This window comes from Lepidochelys kempii, chromosome 24 (genome assembly GCF_965140285.1).
Source record: "Lepidochelys kempii isolate rLepKem1 chromosome 24, rLepKem1.hap1, whole genome shotgun sequence".
Lineage (NCBI taxonomy): Eukaryota > Metazoa > Chordata > Testudines > Cheloniidae > Lepidochelys > Lepidochelys kempii.
The window spans coordinates 15,619,088-15,637,317 of NC_136403.1; the positions used below are offsets into that span (position 1 = coordinate 15,619,088).

At 57.0% G+C, this 18,230-nt stretch overlaps 3 protein-coding genes across 3 annotated transcripts; all 3 read left to right on the forward strand.

Moving 5' to 3' along the window:
- LOC140902736 (free fatty acid receptor 1) lies at positions 1-987 on the forward strand. Its single transcript, XM_073323117.2, has one exon. It carries the CDS (start codon positions 1-3, stop codon positions 985-987), a length of 987 nt encoding a protein of 328 aa, XP_073179218.1.
- A 6,922-nt stretch (positions 988-7,909) lies between these two features.
- On the forward strand, positions 7,910-8,869 carry LOC140902952 (free fatty acid receptor 3). The gene has a single exon (XM_073323536.1). The coding sequence runs from the start codon at positions 7,910-7,912 to the stop codon at positions 8,867-8,869; it is 960 nt and encodes a 319-aa protein (XP_073179637.1).
- Positions 8,870-16,636: 7,767 nt separating this feature from the next.
- Positions 16,637-17,665, forward strand: LOC140902728 (free fatty acid receptor 2). The gene has a single exon (XM_073323108.1). The coding sequence runs from the start codon at positions 16,637-16,639 to the stop codon at positions 17,663-17,665; it is 1,029 nt and encodes a 342-aa protein (XP_073179209.1).
- Positions 17,666-18,230: the final 565 nt, after the last annotated feature.

Genomic DNA, 18,230 nt, shown 5'->3' on the forward strand with positions numbered 1-18,230 from the left:
ATGGACCCGCTGGACACCCTGGCCCTGGCTGTCTACTTCGTCACCATCCTGCTGGGCTTGCCCGCCAACACCTTGGCGCTGTGCATCTTCTACCGCCGCGCCCGCGCCCACCTCACCCCCAACCTCATCTACATGATCAACCTCTGCCTCTCGGACCTGGCCTTCGTTCTCATCCTGCCGCTGAAGATCCTGGAGGTGGTTCCCCCAGGCTGGTCCCCGCCAAACTTCCTCTGCTCCCTCTACAGCCTGGCCCACTTCGGCACGCTCTACGCCAGCACCTGCTTCCTGACGGCGGTCAGCGCCGGGCGCTATCTGGGCACTGCCTTCCCCATCCGCTACCAGCTCTACAAGAAGCCCCTTTACTCCTGCCTGGTCTGCGTGGCCATCTGGACCCTGGTGGGCTTTCACGGCGTCCTGCTGCTCATCCTGGAGACTTCGCTGGGTGCCAACACCACCCTCTTTACGGGCAACGGCTCCGCCTGCTACCAGGAGTTCAGCCCGGAGCAGCTGGCCCTGCTGGCTCCTGTCCGCTTGGAGCTCTCCGTGGCCCTCTTTTTCCTGCCCTTGGCGATCACGGTCTTCTGTTACGCCAGCTGCATCCACGTCCTCGTCAAGTCCCGTCTCCACGAGCAGAAGAAGCGCCGGGCGGTGCGGCTGGCCATGGCCACTCTTTCCATCTTCGTGCTCTGCTTCGGGCCCTACAACCTGTCCCACGTGGTGGGCTACGCCCGCAGCGAGGACGTCTGGTGGCGCAGGGTGGCGCTGCTGCCCGGTGCCTGCAACGCCTTCCTGAACCCGCTCATCTTCTACTTCCTCTCCTCGGCCAAGGACTACGGCCTGGCCTGGGTCTGGCGCTCGGTGAGGCAGCGTTGCAGCTCCTTCCGGCAGAAGATGACCATGGGTCACAGGGAGTCAGGCAAGAGGCAGCCTCAGAAGGGGGCTGCATTGCAGGGGAGTACAGGCCCCAGGGTGGGGAGCTCCAAATGACCACGGGACAAGGAGACACCAAACTCTGTTGGGACAGGAGTTGGGGAGATTGGCAATCTTGGATGGGCTGGGGGCCTGGCTGCTCATGAGCCTTTAAAAATTCCCCATGGGGCTGGGAGCCTCCAATCTTGGATAGGATGCAGGACCAAGGACCAGGAAATTCATGACCATTACAGACTCCCCATGGCACCCGGAACCTCCGATCTTGGATAGGACATAAGACCAAGGACTGGGAAATTCATGGCTATTACAGATTCCCCATGGGACTAGTAGTCTCTGACCTTGGATGGCACGTGAGCCCAAGAACCTGGCTTATCCATGGGTCAGTACATATCCCCCTTAGGACAAGGAGGTGTCTGGTTTTGACGGGACTAGGGGTTGAGGTAGCCATTTTCCACTGAGACATGAATGCATGGTCATGACCTTGACCACTGGTGGTCTTGAAAGACCCCGTTGGATGGGGACATCCCGGACTGGGGTGGGAGAGGGGGTGGGAAGATGCCAGGCGGGGAGTGACGGCAGGGCCCAGATTTCTCGTGGTCATTACGTACCCCCATGGGACGGATCCTGCCATGGGAAAATTGGATATAGAGGATGATCCAGACCCCTTCACCCCACTAGGACGAAATAGACTGTTCAGCTAACTCCGCTACTGGGGGAATAGACTAAACTCCGTCCTGTGGGTCTGCATTGGGTGAGCCATTTTATGAGGTGTCACTGTGCAGTTATTCCCCAGCTGCCCTGCCCCAGAGGTGGCTGCATTTTGGCACTGAGGCCATGATTCCTACCCTTGGGGGATGGAAGGTGCTAGAGAAATGTCCGAGGTAACTGGGAGGTCTTTGTAACTTGGATGCAGAAATATTCCAAACCACAATTCAATGGGAATCCTAAATCTCCTGTCAATGAAATCCCAACTCCTGCAAGAATGTCCCAGGACCAATGAATGAGTTAGTAGGAACAGAGGCAATGGGGCCAGACCCTCTAGCTGGGGCCAATGGGGATCATCCCGGGGTCTCACCACTAAACCTTACCGCTGACTCTTTTGCTCAGTAGTTGTAAATTGCATTCCACTAACGGATCCGTGTTGATGTAATAAATAAAGTTTTCCCAGCTCTAGTGGGGTCGTTATTATTAATATTATTATTGTAGGTTTCAGAGTAGCAGCCGTGTTAGTCTGTATCCGCCAAAAGAAAAGGAGGACTTGTGGCACCCTAGAGACTAACCAATTTATTTGAGCATAAGCTTTCGTGAGCTACAGCTCACTTCATCGGATGCATTCAGTGGAAAATACAGTAGGGAGATTTATCTACACAGAGAACATGAAACAATGGGTGTTACCCTACACACTGTAAGGAGAGTGATCACTTAAGATGAGCTAATACCAGCAGGAGAGCGGGGAGGGGGCGGGGGGGGGAGAAAACCTTTTATAGTGATAATCAAGGTGGGCCATTTCCAGCAGCTGACAAGAACGTCTGAGGAACAGCTTGGGGGGGGGGGGGGATAAACATGGGGAAATAGTTTTATTTTGTGTAATGACCCATCCACTCCCAGTCATCATTCGACTGAGATCAGGCCCCCATTGAAATGGGTGCTCTGCACTCCTAGCACAATGGGGCTGGAAGCCAGGACTCCTGGGTTCTATTCCCAAATGTGGGAGGGGAGTGGGGTCTAGTGGTTAGAGCAGGGGGGCTGGAAGCCAGGACTCCTGGGTCCTATTCCCAGCTGCCAGTGTGACCCTGAGCGAGTCCTTGCCTCGCTCAGTGCCACAGGTTCCCTCTGTCTAAATGGGGAGAAGGGCACAGCGGGAGGTGCAGCCGATGCAGCCTCTCCCGTCCTAGTTCCGATTGCCCTGTTCTGTCTCTGACCCTGACCCAGCTGCCCCTCGGCCTGGGTTTAGCGCTGCCCGTCCAACACGCCTGGGCAGGCGAGAATCAATGACCAGGCACTCTCCAGTTCGCCCCTTGCCCACTAGGTGGCAGCACATGAGAACTATATTGCCCAACCCTTTGGGCCTAGACTGCATTCTGGCTGCTGGGAGCTGGAGGATCTGGACCAATCCAGCCCCCTTCACCCCCCTCCCTCTCTCCCTCCCTCTGGTTCCACTTTAGGGCTCGGTAAAAGCAGAAGTTGCTTGAAACTGCCAGGTGACTCTGTGGTTTGGAGGCGAGGCTGGAAATTTGATGCGGGCTTTTTAGAAATTGCCCACGGAAGGAGGTGGTTGGGCAACTGGAAACTGTCCAGAGCAGGAGCTGCGGTTCCTAGGAGCTTCTAGGAGGGGAAGCAGGGCTGGGTTCCTAGAAACTATGTGGCTGAGCCCTGGGCTTCCCCAAAATCACCACAGATGATGATTGGGCTCCCTCAAAACAATCATGGGGGGCTTGGGACTCCCTCAAAACTATCAAGGGAGGCTTGGGACTTCCTATAAACTATCAAGGGGGGGCTCTGGGCTCCCTCAAAACTATCGGTTCTAGGCTTCCTACAAACATCAGGGTTATCTCTAGGGTTTCTAGAAACTGTCAAGGGAGCTCAGAGCTCCCTTGAAACTATTGTGGGTGGGCTCTGGGCTCCTTGAAACTGTCGCAGCTCCCCAGGATCTACCGGCTTGCCCCACCCCCAATTTCCCTCTCCGCCTAAGCTTTGTAGCCAGCTGCAGTTGACCCGGGGTCAGAGTTTGGGGAGGAGGGAAGGGGGATGGGTGTTTGGGGAGGGGATCCCGGAACTGGGGACTCCAGGGCCAGCAACCCCAACTCTGGCCTGGTTGCTCAGGTCTTGCCTAGCGGCCCCACCCATTGCTATCGCTCTAGTTCAGCCAGCAAGCGTGGAGGGCGGGTTCCCAGGGCCCAGTGATGCTTCGTGACCCGGGACACTGGCAGGCGGAAGGGAGAGTTGGTCTCTGAGCCACTAGAGCAAAACTAGAGGGGAAAAGCCTCATTCCCCATTGCCTGCCCCCGCAAACCTGCCAGTCCACCAGCGTGGGGCCGGATGGGAGCCAGCACCCCCTAGAGGGGAAAGGTCCTGTGCCCCATACCCCACCACCTCTAAGCCTTCCAAGTTTGGGGTGCTCATCTCCTAGATGCTTGCTGCGTGTCTATGTAGTGCCTGGCAGTGGGCCCCAATTCTGGTTGGGGAGGGGGTCCATGCGGTGTCCAGAGCTGGGCTCCCAGCCGCCCGTCCTGTGCCCACTGGTTGGCCAGGCAGGGATACTGGTCTAGGGGCTGATCCGGATCAGGACAGCTGAGGGTGCAAGAGACTGTGCTCCAGTGAGCAGGAAAAGGAACCAGGAAAAGGAGACCTGACTTCAGTTCCTACAGCTCAGGGGAAGTGCTTTTTGTTAGAAGGGAGTGGGGACGGGGCGACAGGACTCCTGGATTCTATCTCCAACTCTGGCAGGTTAGTGGGGTTTAGTGGTTAGAGCAGGGAGGCTGGGAGTCAGGACTCCTGGGTCCTGTCCTTGGCACTGGCAGGAGATGGGGGTCTAAGGGTTAGAGCAGTGGGGGCTGCGTGCCTGGACTCCTGGGTCCTATCCCCAGTTTTGGGAGGGGAGTGGGGTCTAGTGGTTGAACAGGCAGATTCTCCCTTTTCAGGGAGGGAGTTTCCCAGTGCAGATGTCAGTGGCAGCTACAGAGAACAGGATGTCTATTTTGGTGCTCTGGTCACCTCTTCCTGCCCCACCTATGCTGCCTGAAGCATCCACACCTAGGTTTATTTTGGGGTCCAAAGTGTTATCCCTATCAGCTGTCACATCGATCCCACCCCGGACAGGAGACTGATTTACCCAGCCAGGGCCAGAGGAGAGATCAGCTCTGCCCCGAGAAGTGGTCCGGTAGAGAATCGGAGATGGACATGGAGTAAGGGACTGCATTGAGGTTATCTATCTGTTTGTCTGTCCTCAAACACCCCCCTCTATCCATCCATTCATGCATCCCCATACAGCCACCTCTATCTATCCATCCATCCTCTTACACCCTATCTCTCACTCTCGCTTTCTTTCCATACACCCCCTATCTATCCATTCATCCCCATCCATCCATCTGTTCCCATACACCCCCTCTACCTATCCATCCCCATACACCCTATCTGTCTATCTCTCCTGAGGAGCTGGGCCCTGGTAGGTTTTTAGATCAGGGAGAGAGCTGTGAATGCTCAGAGGTGAGATGTGTGGGACATGAGACATGGAGTCTTTTCCCCTCTACCGGGCACCAGCCCCAATCTGGCCCCAGGGTGGGGGATGAGCTGGCTCCGGGCACGTTCTCCACCGCAGGGCTCCATTCTTCATAACCCAGGGGGGTTATGACTCAGTGTTGTGGTTTCTCTGAGAGCTCAGGAGCTTTCGTTTCTCAATCCATCTGGGTGACAGCTCCTGGCCTTCTGGTCACAGGGCATCTGTCTGTCTGCTCCCTTGGCACACATGAAAGGTTGGGAGCCTCTGCCCATTGCTCTTTGTCTGGCAGGGCCATTCCCCCGGGGACAGGTGTGGCTGTGGTGGAGTCCTGGCTCCCAGCCCCTCTGCTTTAACCACTAAACCCCACTCCTCTCCCAGAGCTGGGGAGAGGACCCAGGAGTCCTGGCTCCCAGCCTTCTCGCTCTAACCCAGGGGTGGCCGACCTGTGGCTCTTCAGAGGTTAATATGCGTCTCCTTGCATCGGCGCTGACTCTGGGGCTGGAGTTACCGATGCTAACTTTCCAGTGTGCTGGGGGGCTCACTGCTCAACCCCTGGCTCTGCCACAGGCCCTGCCCCCACGCCACCCCTTCCCCCAAGGTGCCTGCCCCGTGCCCTCGCTCCTCCCCCTCCCCCACAGAGCCTCCTGTGCATGCAAAACAGCTGATTGCAGCAGGCAGGAGGCGCTGACTGGAGGGGCTGCCGGCAGGCAGGAGGCGCTGCGGGCTGGAGCTAATGGGGGGCTGCTGACGTATTACTGTGGCTCTTTGGCAATGTACATTGGTAAATTCTGGCTCCTTCTCAGGCTCAGGTTGGCCACCCCTGCTCTAAGCACTAGACCTCCCTCCCCTCCCAGAGCTGGGGAGAGAACCCAGGATTCCAGGCTCCCAGGCCCTCTGCTTTAACCACTAAACCCCACTCCTCTCCCAGAGCTATGGCGAGAACCCAGGAGTCCCGGTTCCCAGATCCTCGCTCTAACCACTAGACTCCCTCCCCTTCCAGAGCTGGGGAGAGAACCCAGGCTCTCAGCCCCCACCCCACTATTCTAGCCACTGGACCCCACTCCCCTCCAACAGCTGGGGAGAGAACCCAGGAGTCCTGGCTCCCTGCCTCCCCTGCTCTAACCACTAGACTCCATTCCCCTCAGAGAGCTGGGGATAAACCCCCAGGATCCTGAGTTACCAGAGCCCCCTAGAAGCGAGGCGTAGGAGGGTGAAACACTTGGCGTTACCACGGTGGGGAGAGATGTCAAGCTGTGGGCCAGGAGGATTTATAGCAGTTCTTGGGGAACACTAAGTTTCGCTCCAGGCCGGGAACGATGTAAATATTGTAGAGTACTGGAGCAGAGATGGAAGGTGGGGTCAAGACTGGATGAGGCGCCGTGGGCGCTGGGCCCAGGGGCTTGCTGCCTCAGAGAGGCAGTGATCCGTGACCAATGGCCGGACCCCCAGCGTGGGGTCCCGGATTGGGCTCTGCTCAGAGTGGGACTGGATGACCGTAATGGTCCCTTCACGCCTTGGAATCTACAAATCTGCGATTTTTTTCCCAGTGAGATAAAGGGCGGGGGGGAGTGAAAGTTTTTTTATTTCCCCACTTTCACTCACTGTTTTCATTTTCCCACCCTCTTTTTTGAGGTGGGGGAATAAAAAAAAAGGGGGGGGCAGAGACTGAGACAAAGTGTGGGGACAGTTTGGGGTTTTTTGCCCCCAAATTCTTGGAAAAAACTTTCAACATGATCACTCAGAAAACAAAGTTTCGAGTGTAAGGGGGGCGGGGTCAGTGCTTTCGAAAGTTTCCCATGGAATGGAATGAGAAATAATATTCTTATCTGTACTGTGGTAGGATTGAGGGGCCGCCAGGCATGGCACAGGACCCCATTGCGCTAGGCGCTGTATGTTATATTAGTGCTATTTATTAGGTGCATTATGGTAGCACCCAGGCACCCCAGCCCTGGCCCAGGACCCCCATGTGCCAGGCGCTGTACTTCATTATTGCTATTTATTAGGTGTGTTACACTATCACCTAGGAGCCCCAGTTCTGACCCAGGACCCGAGGGCGCCAGGCGCTGTACGTTACTAGTGCTATTTAGATGCATTACTGTATCACCCAGGTGCCCCAGGACCCCGCTGCACCAGGAGCTGCACAGACAGAAAGAGCTGCCCCTCCGGCCCCAGGGTGTTTGTCTCAGGACTGATCTCGAAAGGGGCTCACTAATCCCACCTGTCTCTCCTCTCTCTGCAGTTAATGAGCCTTGCTGGGACCCTGCCTCCAGCCCTACCCCAAGGCCTACTAGGTCCCTGGTGGCTACTGGCAACCTGGCCCTGGCTCCGGCCCTACCTCCAGCCCCAGCCCAATGAGTACTGTGTCCCCCGTTGCTATTGCAACCCAGATCCATCTCCATCCCTGTCCCAAGGCCTAGTGTGTCCCCTGTCGCTATTGGCAACCCATCTCCATCTCCATCCCTGTCCCAAGGCTTAGTGTGTCCCCCGTTGCTATTGGCGACCCATCTCCATCTCCATCCCTGTCCCAAGGCTTAGTGTGTCCCCCGTTGCTATTGGCAACCCATCTCCATCTCCATCCCTGTCCCAAGGCTTAGTGTGTCCCCCGTTGCTATTGGCGACCCCAACCCACCTCCATCCCCAACCCAAGGCTTAGTGGGTCCCTTGTAGCTATTGGCAACCCATCTCCATTCCCATCCCAAAGCCTAGTGGATCCCTGGTTGCTATTGTCAACCCAGCCCCTGCCACTCCCTTCTTCCCACCATGCCTCCCATTGGCAGCTATCAGCTCTCCCTGGCCGTCTACACAGTGACCTTTGTGACAGGCCTGCCCCTCAACCTGCTGGCTTTCTGCGCCTTCGTGGTGAAGGCCCGCCGGCGCCTGGTGCCCGCCGATGTCCTGCTCCTCAACCTGACAGTGTCCGACCTGGTGCTGCTGGCCTTCCTGCCCATCCGCATCACTGAGGCCTCCTGGGAGATGAAGTGGAAGATGCCGGATTTCCTCTGCCCCCTCTCCGGCCTCCTCTTCTTCAGCAGCATCTACCTGACCACCCTCTCGCTCACCGGCGTCAGCGTTGACCGCTACCTCAGCATGGCCTTCCCCCTCCGCTACAAGGCAGGTCGCCGGCCGGCCTATGCCGTGGCGGCCGTGGCCTTGTTCTGGGTGGCTGCTTTCTCCCACTGCAGTGTGATCTACGTGGTCCAGTACCAGGCCAGGGGCAACGACACAGTGGGCAACCTCACCCGCTGCTACGCCACCTTCACCGACCACCAGCTGGCTGTCCTGCTGCCCGTCCGCCTGGAAATGTTCCTGGTCCTCTTCTGCCTTCCGCTGGGAATCACCACCTTCTGCTATGCCAGATTCATCGCCATCATACGCTCCCTGCCACTGGTGAGCCCCGGGAGGAAGCGCCGGGCCATCGGGCTGGTGGCAGCCACGTTTCTCCACTTCCTGGTCTGCTTCACCCCCTTCAACATCTCCCACGTGGTGGGCTTTGTGGAGAATAAGAGCCCAGAATGGAGAGTCTACGTTGTGCTCCTCAGCACTTTCAACGCCAGCTTCGACCCCATCATCTTCTACTTCTCCTCCTCGTCTTTCCAGAAGATCTGCCTGGAGTGTCTGCAGGCTGCCTGGGAGAAGCTGCAGCTCGGCTGGCTCTGCCCTGGGGTCTGGCCAGAGGCCCCGGAGAACGTGGTCATGGCGGAGTCGCAGATGGTGCAGTGAAATGGATGGAGTGGGGACCACAGTTCTACCTTCCCCAGGTCTAGGACTGAAGGCTGGGAAGGAATATTCCCAAATAAGTGTTTGTCTACGCTTGCAAGTTATTTCAGATTTGGTGTTTCCACTTTAATCAGGGATAACTCTCCCAAAGCTATGCGTGAACACTGACTTCCCTTTTGAATCATTGCATCCACACAGCCCCGCAGGCTGCATGCTTACCAAATAACCACACAGCCTTCCAGGAAAGCCCCTCTTGCTGCAACCTCCCGCCGCTTGCCTCTATGCATCCTGGGATTTCGCGCATTGTGGGAAGACCCTGGAATTCTGGGACCGACAGGTCCTCTGGCTTGGCTTTGGCAAGCCAGCCCCACTTCCAAACCGCTGGCTATCGGGCAGTGATACAGGCTGATGTACGCTTCTTGTCCATCACAGAGCCAGATGGCGCTGGAGACAGCCACAACGATACTGATAGGAGAGGAAATCAAGCAGCTGATTGTGTCCATGGACTCCTGGGAGCGACTTCGCTTGGTGGGGCTCCACTTCTGGGCTCAGTCAACCAGTGCTGACTGGTGAGACAGGGCCACCCATCCTGGGGTGAGCAGCAGTGGGGTAGTAGCACTTCTGGACGATAGGCCAGGCCCCTAGAGATCTGCGCAGAGCTCACCCCCAAGCTGCAGGGGTGGAATAGCTTCATGAGAGTGCCCCTCAGCATGGAGAAGCGCGCGGCTGTCACCATCTGGAAATTCCTCACCCACAATTGCTGCTGGTCAGGACCTGGCCGTTCGGGGTTGGTAGATAAATCACCGGAGTGTTGTCATGGAGCCACGTGCTGCTACTAGGAGGGTGACGCTCAGGAGGTTGTTGGTGGATGGGCACACTGAGGGTTTCCAAAATGGGGGCATTGGTGGGACCCATCTCCCTATTCTTTGCTCCCCACGCCAGGCCTTGGAGTTCATCAACAAGATGGGGTTTCTCCATGGTGCTCCAAGACCTCGCTGACCTGCACGGCCGGCTCACCCGTACTGCGTACTGGCGTACTGCGGTGGGCTGGACACAGGAGCTTTAGAAACTCAGCCCAGCTTCCTGCAATGAGCAAATGGACCCAGGGCCACCACAACCAGGAAGGGTGGTGTGACTTCTCCTGTCCTTCCAGGAGACCAGCTTCTCCACTCCCCTGGCTGATGGGACCTCTCACTGGACAGCTGGACGGCAGAAAGGAGTCCACCCCATTTAGCTGCAGCACGCCAGCGGGGTGCGCACCGGGAAGGTGGAGGTGTCTCGAAGCTGCTGAGCAATATCTGCCTCATGTCACAGCCGCTTGGCCGTATTTAGCAGAACAGCTGAGGGCTTTGCCCGTGGCCCGTGGAACTTTATGAGTGGCCCCAGAGACACCCTCTGCTCAGGGCCACACATGAGCAGAGTACAGGGCCAGGGGCCTTGGTCTTGGTCTTGGTCTCTCCCCTCCTCTCCCTGGGGCACAGGGTTTAGTCTAGTCCAACTGGAGTCTTTGGGCTTCTCTCGGACGGACGGGAGGGGACCCTTACAAGGGAGACCGGGCCCAGCCCCACGGGCGACACGGCCAATCTGCCTCCCGAGATGTGGAGAGAAACCTCACCGAAAGGGGACCTTTGCTCACGAGGAATTTTATGATCTTTGTGCAATGTTCTGAGATTTTTCCCAGCCGGCTCATAAAGAAATAATAAACCCAGGTGTCAATAATAAAAAAAAACATTCACGGAACATAACCCTGACCGGGCGGAAATCCAACATGAGGTACTAGGGGCGCTCGTGGCCATGCCGATGGGCCACCGCCCTGCGTGAGGTGGAATCGGTTCTCTGTGTCTTAAGGCAGGGAGGGGGGTGTCTGTTTCTCAGAGCTGGGCAAGGGAAGGGGGGGCCACGGTGACCTCAGCATTGGGGTCCTTGCGTGTAGCCCGTGCTATGTCCCCCAGCGGGGCTGCCTTGCCTCCTGTCACAGCCAGGAGCTGGGTGCCCACCCCAGCTCCCCGCGGGGTCATGGCGAAAGTGGGGTGAGACGTGACAGCCCAGGAGTCAGGACTGCTGGGTTTTACTGGGGGTGGGGCCTAGTGGGTTGGAGCGGAGGGGCTGGGAGCCAGGACTCCTGGGTTCTATCCCCAGATCTAGGAGAAGAGGGAGGACTAGTGCGTTAGAACAGGTGGGGCTGGGAGTCGGGATAGGCAAGGGGAAAGGAGGGGGCTCTCAGGGCTTGCCCCTCCCTCTGGCACCAGCTGGCTAAATGCTCCCCACTCCATCCCTCAGGATTCCCCCTCCCCGTGTCCCACTCCCCTCAAGCCAGCCAGTCCTCGCTATGGGGCCGGATTGGGCCCAGCGCCCCCTAGAGGAAATCTGTGGAAGTTTCGTAGGCAGCTAATGGGGCAACCTACCACCATGGGGCAGGCAGCATTCAGCTCCTCTGCTTGGGGTCTACTGGTTGGAGCTGCGGGTGGGGCGGGAGGGATGGGGCTGGGAGCCAGGACTCCTGGGTTCTCTCTCCAGCTCTGGGAGGGGAGTAGGGTCTAGTGGTGAGAGCAGGGGGGCTGGGAGCCAGGACTCCTGGGTTCTCTCTCCAGCTCTGGGAGGGGAGTAGGGTCTAGTGGTGAGAGCAGGGGGGCTGGGAGCCAGGACTCGTGGGCCCAGGGCTATCTTGGCCAAAGAGCACAGGGTGGGTCCATAGATGCCAAGCGCAAACCCTGCAGTGATAAATGCCCCCATCGGAAACCCATCTCCCCTCTGGAAGGACGGGTGAGCCAGCCCATGGCGCTCCCACATGAACGTCCATCTGGGCACACGCCAGGTAGCACGGACTCCTGGGGCATCACCTTTGTTGCACAGCACGGATGCTATCAGAACTATGCAAATAGTAACTGATGCGGCTACACCCAGGCGGAGGGACAGGACACTGGACCCAGAGCCCTGCACGAGGCCTGGGGGGGGAGGGTCTGCACTCCTGGGGCTCATTCATCCCTGGGCAGGATGCCTTGGGGTGGCTTGCAAAGCCTTGGGATGTGTCATTGTTTTCATGGCACTGGCTCATCAATGTCAGTGTCCCCTCCCCCAGCAACCTGGGGACCCATCTCCCCTGGTATCCTGGCTACGGCTTCAATGGAGTGATTTTCACCAATGGGGATCTGGCCCCATTGACTCCAGTGGAGCGACGGCCGATTGGCCCCAGCTGGGATCTGGCCCCATTGACTCTGTCTTTAGCAGTCAGTCGGATTCTCTCCCACTCAGCCGTGGCTCCTGTGCGTGTCTCGGTGCTCTATGCAGGGTTTTTATGTGCCCCAGAGCCTGAGCGAAGAAATATGAACTCGGATTTGCTTGTTTATTTAATATCGCGCTTCTGAAAGTTGCTACAGCCCTGGAGATCAAAGGAACAACCATAAATCCAGTGCGGCTTCTCCTCCAGTGCCCTGTGGTAGAACCACTAGACCCCGCGCCCCTCCCGGAAGAGGGGAGACAACTCAGAAGTCCTGGCTCCCAGCCCCCTAGCTCTAACCATTAGACCTCCCTCCCCTACCTGAGCTGAGGATACAACCCAGGAGTCCTGGCTCCTAGCCCGCCCTGTTCTTCCCACTTCCCTTCCCACTTCCCTTCCCAGGAATAGAACCCAGGCGTCCTTGCCCACAGCAGGGTGCAGTAGCCTGGTGGGGGAGGAGGGGGGATGGACAGACAACACCACACCCTCTAAAGGCCATGCCAAGTCACACCTCCCACAAGGAAATATTGGTTGCATCTCTCATCCTTTCTGTGTGGATTTCTGAGGAAAGGGACCAGTGGGGTTTCCTGGGGTGAAGACACAGACACAACATAACCAGCTGCTTGGGCTACAGAAAACTCACTCCCCAGCCGGGACGCAGGAGACCAGCCACCAGCTCGTCCCTGACACATCACCTGGGGTGGCTCCCAGCCCGGACACCTGGGTTCCAGCCCTTCTGCAGGCTCCCAGGGCACTGACTGCTGGAGAGGAGGTGAGGATGGGCTCTCTAGCTGCCTGGGTCAAGGCTTGTAAGGAGGGGAGTGGGGTCTAGAGGTTAGAGCAGGGGTTGTGGCTGGGATTCAGGACTCCTGGAAGAAGACTGGGTTAGAGTAGAGAGATCGGAGAAAGGACTGCTGGATTCCTTTCCCAGCTCTGGGAGGTGAGTGGGATCTACTGGTTAAAGCCGGGGGGGTTGTGAGTCAGGATTCCAGGGTTCTGCTCCCAGCCCTCATGGGTGTGTATCAGGCCTTTGTGCAAAGTTTAATTTTGTTTTTGCAAAATTAAAAAACAAATAAGCAACAAAGTAAAAGGAAGATTGCTGGCTCAGCTGACCACGGGATTCTAGGCCCAGCGTGGGAGAGGAGTGGGGTGTAGTGGTTAGAACAGTGGGGGCAGGGAGTCAGGACTCCTGGGTTCTATCCCAGATTGGGGGGAGTGCAGTCTAATGGTTAGAGCAGGGGGCTGGGGAGAGCCAGGATTCCTGGGTCCTTTCCCCAGCATGGCCATCTCCTTTCCCTGCTCTGACTCTCTGTTCTTCCACCTGTAAAATGGGGGTAAAGGGTTGTGACCTACTTTTTCAAGATGCTTGCCCATCACTGGGTGATCAGGGCAGAGTGAAGCTGATCAGGGGAGGGGAGTGGGGAGATGGAAATTTGTCTAGCTCAGCTGAGTGAGGGCATGGTGGGGAAAGGGAGAGGGGAACCCCGACACAGGAGAACACAACAGTCCACGTACTAGGGGCACTCAGCACTGCCAGTCAGGATGTGGGACGTGGTCATTACATCTCCCACAGAATGGGTTCCCCCACTCGGAGAAAGAGACTCGAGGGGTCGATTCCTTCCCCCCACCCCCAGCAGCGGCTCCATTACCAAAGGTTCTGGGACCGGAACCATCAGGTCCGATCCGCTCGCGGTTCCATGTCTTGCCTCCACATCTGAGCAGCGAGACAGGCTGGGAGGGAAAGTGGGTTTCCCTCCACTAGGGAGAGCGGAGGGACTGACAGTTTCTAACCGCAGGAGGGCACGACTCTCGGAGAGATGTGCTGGCTGGTGCATACACCCAGCCCTGCTCCTAGAACCAGGAACCCTGGCTCCCAGCCCCCTGCTCTGATCACTAGACCCCACTTCCCTCCTAGAGCCAAGGATAGAACCCAGGAGTCCTTGATCCCCCCCTTCTGCTCTGATCATTAGACCCCACTCTCCTTCCCAGAGTCAGGGATAGAACCCAGGCGTCCTGCTTCTCAGCCCCCTGCTCTAACCCACTCGCCCCCCCCCCCCCAACCCCCGCCATGATTGGTAGGGGAGCAAGGGACAGGTCAGGCTCAGCCAATGGTTTACTTTACGGGAGAGACTTATTAACTTCTGCTTAATGAGGCTATTTAACGATCGATACCCACAGCTGGGAGGCGGGGGTAGAGCTCCGTGCACCCTGGGGAAGGAGGGGCCCATTGCAGCTTGGCATGTGGCGCCCACAGCCTGTCTGGAGCACGGGCGCAGGATGCCTGGCCCTGGGAAAGCTGGAGGGCTGCTCTTCAGAGTCACTGGAATGGCTCAGTGGCTAAAGGTGGGAGCCAGGACTCCTGGGTTCTCTCCCTGGCTCCGGGAGGGGAGAAGGGTCTAGTGATTAGAACAGGAGGAGCTGACAGGCAGGACTCCTGGGTTCTCTCCCCAGATCTGGGAGGGGAGTGGGAACGAGTTGGTTAGAGCAGGGGGCCTGAGAGGCAGGATTCCTGGGTTCTATTCCCAGCTCGAGGATGGAGGTGTGGACTAGTGGTTAGAGCACTCAGGGGCTGGGAGCCAGGACTCCTGGATTCTCTCCCCAGTCCTGGGAGAAGAGTGGGGTCTAGTGCAGCTGAAAGATCAAGAATCCTGGGTTGTGTTTCTGAGTTCTGTGCATTGACTCCTTATTTCCTATTTTAACCACAAAATCACTCCTTAGAATCATGGATTGAACCCAGGAGTTCTGGCTCCCAATCCCCCACCCTCTAACCACTAGACCACACTTCCTTCCACCCTTGATGATATATATGAAAATTTTCCTCTGAGTAACAACCACTTCCCTGTTGTCCAAGGTGCCCACTCGCCCCACCACCTGCAGCCCATCCCTGTGTGTTTGCTCACAGGATCTCATTCATCCCAGACTCTCCGTTCTCTCTCTGGGGCTGGCCCCGCTGCGCCTGCCACTGGCTAAACAGGAAACTGAGCTAAATAAATACGGCAGCTTGCTACATAAATTCCAGCCTTATGTCTAGTGTCAGATAATGGAATGGGAGCCCTGAGCTTGCTCGCATGGTTACTGGTAAGGAGGGATGGGAGCCAGGACTCCTGGGTTCTTTCTGCACGACTGGGAGGGGAGGGGCATCTAAGAGTTAGAGCAGAGGGTCTGGGAGCGAGGACTCCTGGTACTCTCCCAGCTCAGGGAGCGAAGTGGGATCGAGTGGATTAGGACCAGGGGGACTGGAGCCAGGACTCCTGGGTTCAATCCCCAGGGATGGGAGGGTGTGACAGGATCCCTGGTGTGCAACCTGGAACTCAGGTAGCCCTGAGTCCTCTGCCCCACCAGTCTGGGCTCCCACTCACGCTGTGATGCTGTGACAAGCTACAAACGTCTGGCAGATACTGGACTTAGCCATCCAAAGGTCAGGACACACCCAGCCGAGTTACGTGAAAGGCTGCCCTCAGCCACTCAAGAAGCAAAACCAGAGAGGCTCCAGCCAAATATCCCCAGCCTAGGACCCCGGAGCTGCACCGCCCTCCATTGGGTAGAAGCCTGGGTAAGTTCACTACCCAGTCCGCCCCTCCCTCAATGCCGAAAGGACATGCACAAGCCTTTTGTGAATGGAGCTACGATTTCCAGGCACTTCAAGCAAAATTCACTGGTTTTCGGTATCATATAAACCGGACGCATTAACTACAGAAAGATAGAGTTTAAGTGATTAGAAGTGGTAGGTATAAAAGTTAGAGATAGTTACCAAAGAAAAGAAAATAAGCACGAAAACTACATCTTAAATCTCTAAGACACCGGGCAGTATTTAGATCTAGCCGTTTTCTTCGCTCAATGGACGTTACAGTTCAGAAAACACAGGCTTCTCCCTTGTCTCCTCTGCTGAAGTTCTCTCTCTTCTCAGCGTCCTTGTTGCTTGCAGCGACGGTGGGGGAGGAGAAAAGGCCAAGCCATGCAGCCTCTGTCCCTTATTTTATATCCTTAGTCCAGGTGCTTAGAAGACACTCACCCAGCCCTGCCCTGATGGGCTTTGCTGAGTCACAGTGAGCGAGTAAATCCCGCGTAGTGTGGTGCTTGTGGCACTGCCATTGAATTGTTAAATCCCTTGATTGCAACTCCCCCGCTGATGAATGGCCAGTGAGTGCCCACTTGGGCAGAGGTCACCACCCGTGTAGGAAGGACTCTCAAACTTATCACATATTTCACTGACAACCATCCAGCAAAATCCTCTAATTTCATACACACTAAAGATACACATATTTGGTCAGAACAACGGGTTTCAGCAGATCATGACCTCTAATATGAGATCTTACACGGCATGCTTTGTATGACACATAACAATCATATGACATGGGTGAATATGGGGTTCCAGGGTGTTGCTTTGGGGTACGGAGTGCCACAGAGGGGAGTGGGGTCTAGTGGTTTGGAGCAGGAGGGGCTGGAGCCAGGACTCATGGGTTCTATCCCCAGTCCTGAGAGGGGAGTGGGATCTAGTGGTTTGGAGGAGGAGGGGGCTGGCTACCAGGACTCTTGGGTTCCTTCAGCAGCTGATGAGCCTGTTCTCCTTTGAAGGAGCCAAGGAGATGCATTCAAATGTTTACATCCCACTGGTTCTCACTGTCTACATCTTCACCTTCCTGATCGGCCTCCCGTCCAATCTCCTGGCCTTCTGCACCTTCCTGGTGAAGGTCTGCCAGAAACCCACCCCCGTCGACATCCTTCTCCTCAACCTCACCGTCTCCGACATCTTCCTCCTCATTTTTCTCCCCTTCAAGATGGTGGAGGCTGCCTCAGGCCTGGAGTGGCCCTTGCCTTTTTTCCTCTGCCCACTCACCAACTACTTCTACTACAATAGCATCTACATCAGCTCCCTCTTACTCATGGCCGTCAGCATTGATCGTTACCTCGGGGTGGCCTTTCCCATCAAGTACAAGCTCCGACGTCGTCCAGCTTATGCTGTCGCCACCTCCGTGGTCTTCTGGGTGTTGGGCTGTGCCCACTGCAGCTTTGTCTACATTGTCCAGTACGAGGTCCTGAGCCCCAATGGGACCGTGACCGCCAATAATGCGTCTAACTGCTACGAAGTTTTCTCCCCTATGCAGCTCCAGATCCTCCTCCCTGTCCGCCTGGAGTTCTTCATTGTCCTCTTCTGTCTTCCCTTCACCATCACCATCTTCTGCTACGTCAACCTCATCCGCATCCTGCTGGCCTTGCCCAACATCACAGCCCGGAGGAAGCAGCGGGCCGTGGGCCTGGCTCTGGTCACCTTGTTCAACTTCATAGTCTGCTTCGCCCCCTACAACCTGTCCCATGTGGTGGGCTTTGTTCAGAACGAGAGCCCCAAATGGAGGGTGTACGCTCTTCTCCTCAGCACCCTCAATGCCGCCTTGGACCCTGCCATCTTCTACTTCTCCTCCACTGCCGTCCAACGAGCCTTCGCCAAGTACCTGGCTGCCCTGTGGCACAAACTCAGCGCCATCTTGGCCTGGTGCCATCTTCCCTGCTTGACTCGCTGTGCGAAAGGAGGCAGAGAGGTGGAGTCAACAAGTGGGATGGAGGCTGAGGAGTTGACAACTTGACCCCCAGGATGATACCGACTTTCTGTTTCCTCCGCAGAACCTTCCTTGTCCCATGCTCCGCAGGAGCAAGAGATCCTGCACTTGAGCCAAGGACGGCATCTTCTGTCCTTCCCTGCACCTCCCGAGAGGGCCGTCCTTCCTTAGATAGCAGCGTGCGGCGGGGCTTGGAGTTGTTGCCCAACTTCCACAAGGCTTTGGCTTACTTGAGCTTCAGTGTGGTTGGCCAAACTTTCACAAGAGTTTGGCCCACCTCAGGTTGGGGTCAAGGTCCTTCCTTTGCTGCTGCCGGGCCACGAGCAGTAGCGGGTTTACAATGGCGCCAACGGGAGCAGGCCCACACTTAGAAGGGGACATGGTGCCGGGACTGTGGCCCCACCCCCCCCGCTGCACCCTGAGGCGCCACCCTCATTCAGCCTCTTCCTCCCGATCCTCTGCTCGCTGTTTGCTCCTCTCCACCCCCTCCCCAGCTGCCCCCATTCAGTCCTCTCCTCTCCTTATGCCCCATGCAAGTGGGGGGCAGGGACTCGGGGGGGGAAGAGGCCAAGTGGGACCACGACCTCAAGGG

Coding starts and splice junctions, on each gene's coding strand:
- LOC140902952 (XM_073323536.1), top strand. CDS start 7,910: ATGCCTCCCATTGGCAGCTATCAGCTCTCCCTGGCCGTCTACACAGTG.
- LOC140902728 (XM_073323108.1), top strand. CDS start 16,637: ATGAGCCTGTTCTCCTTTGAAGGAGCCAAGGAGATGCATTCAAATGTT.
- LOC140902736 (XM_073323117.2), top strand. CDS start 1: ATGGACCCGCTGGACACCCTGGCCCTGGCTGTCTACTTCGTCACCATC.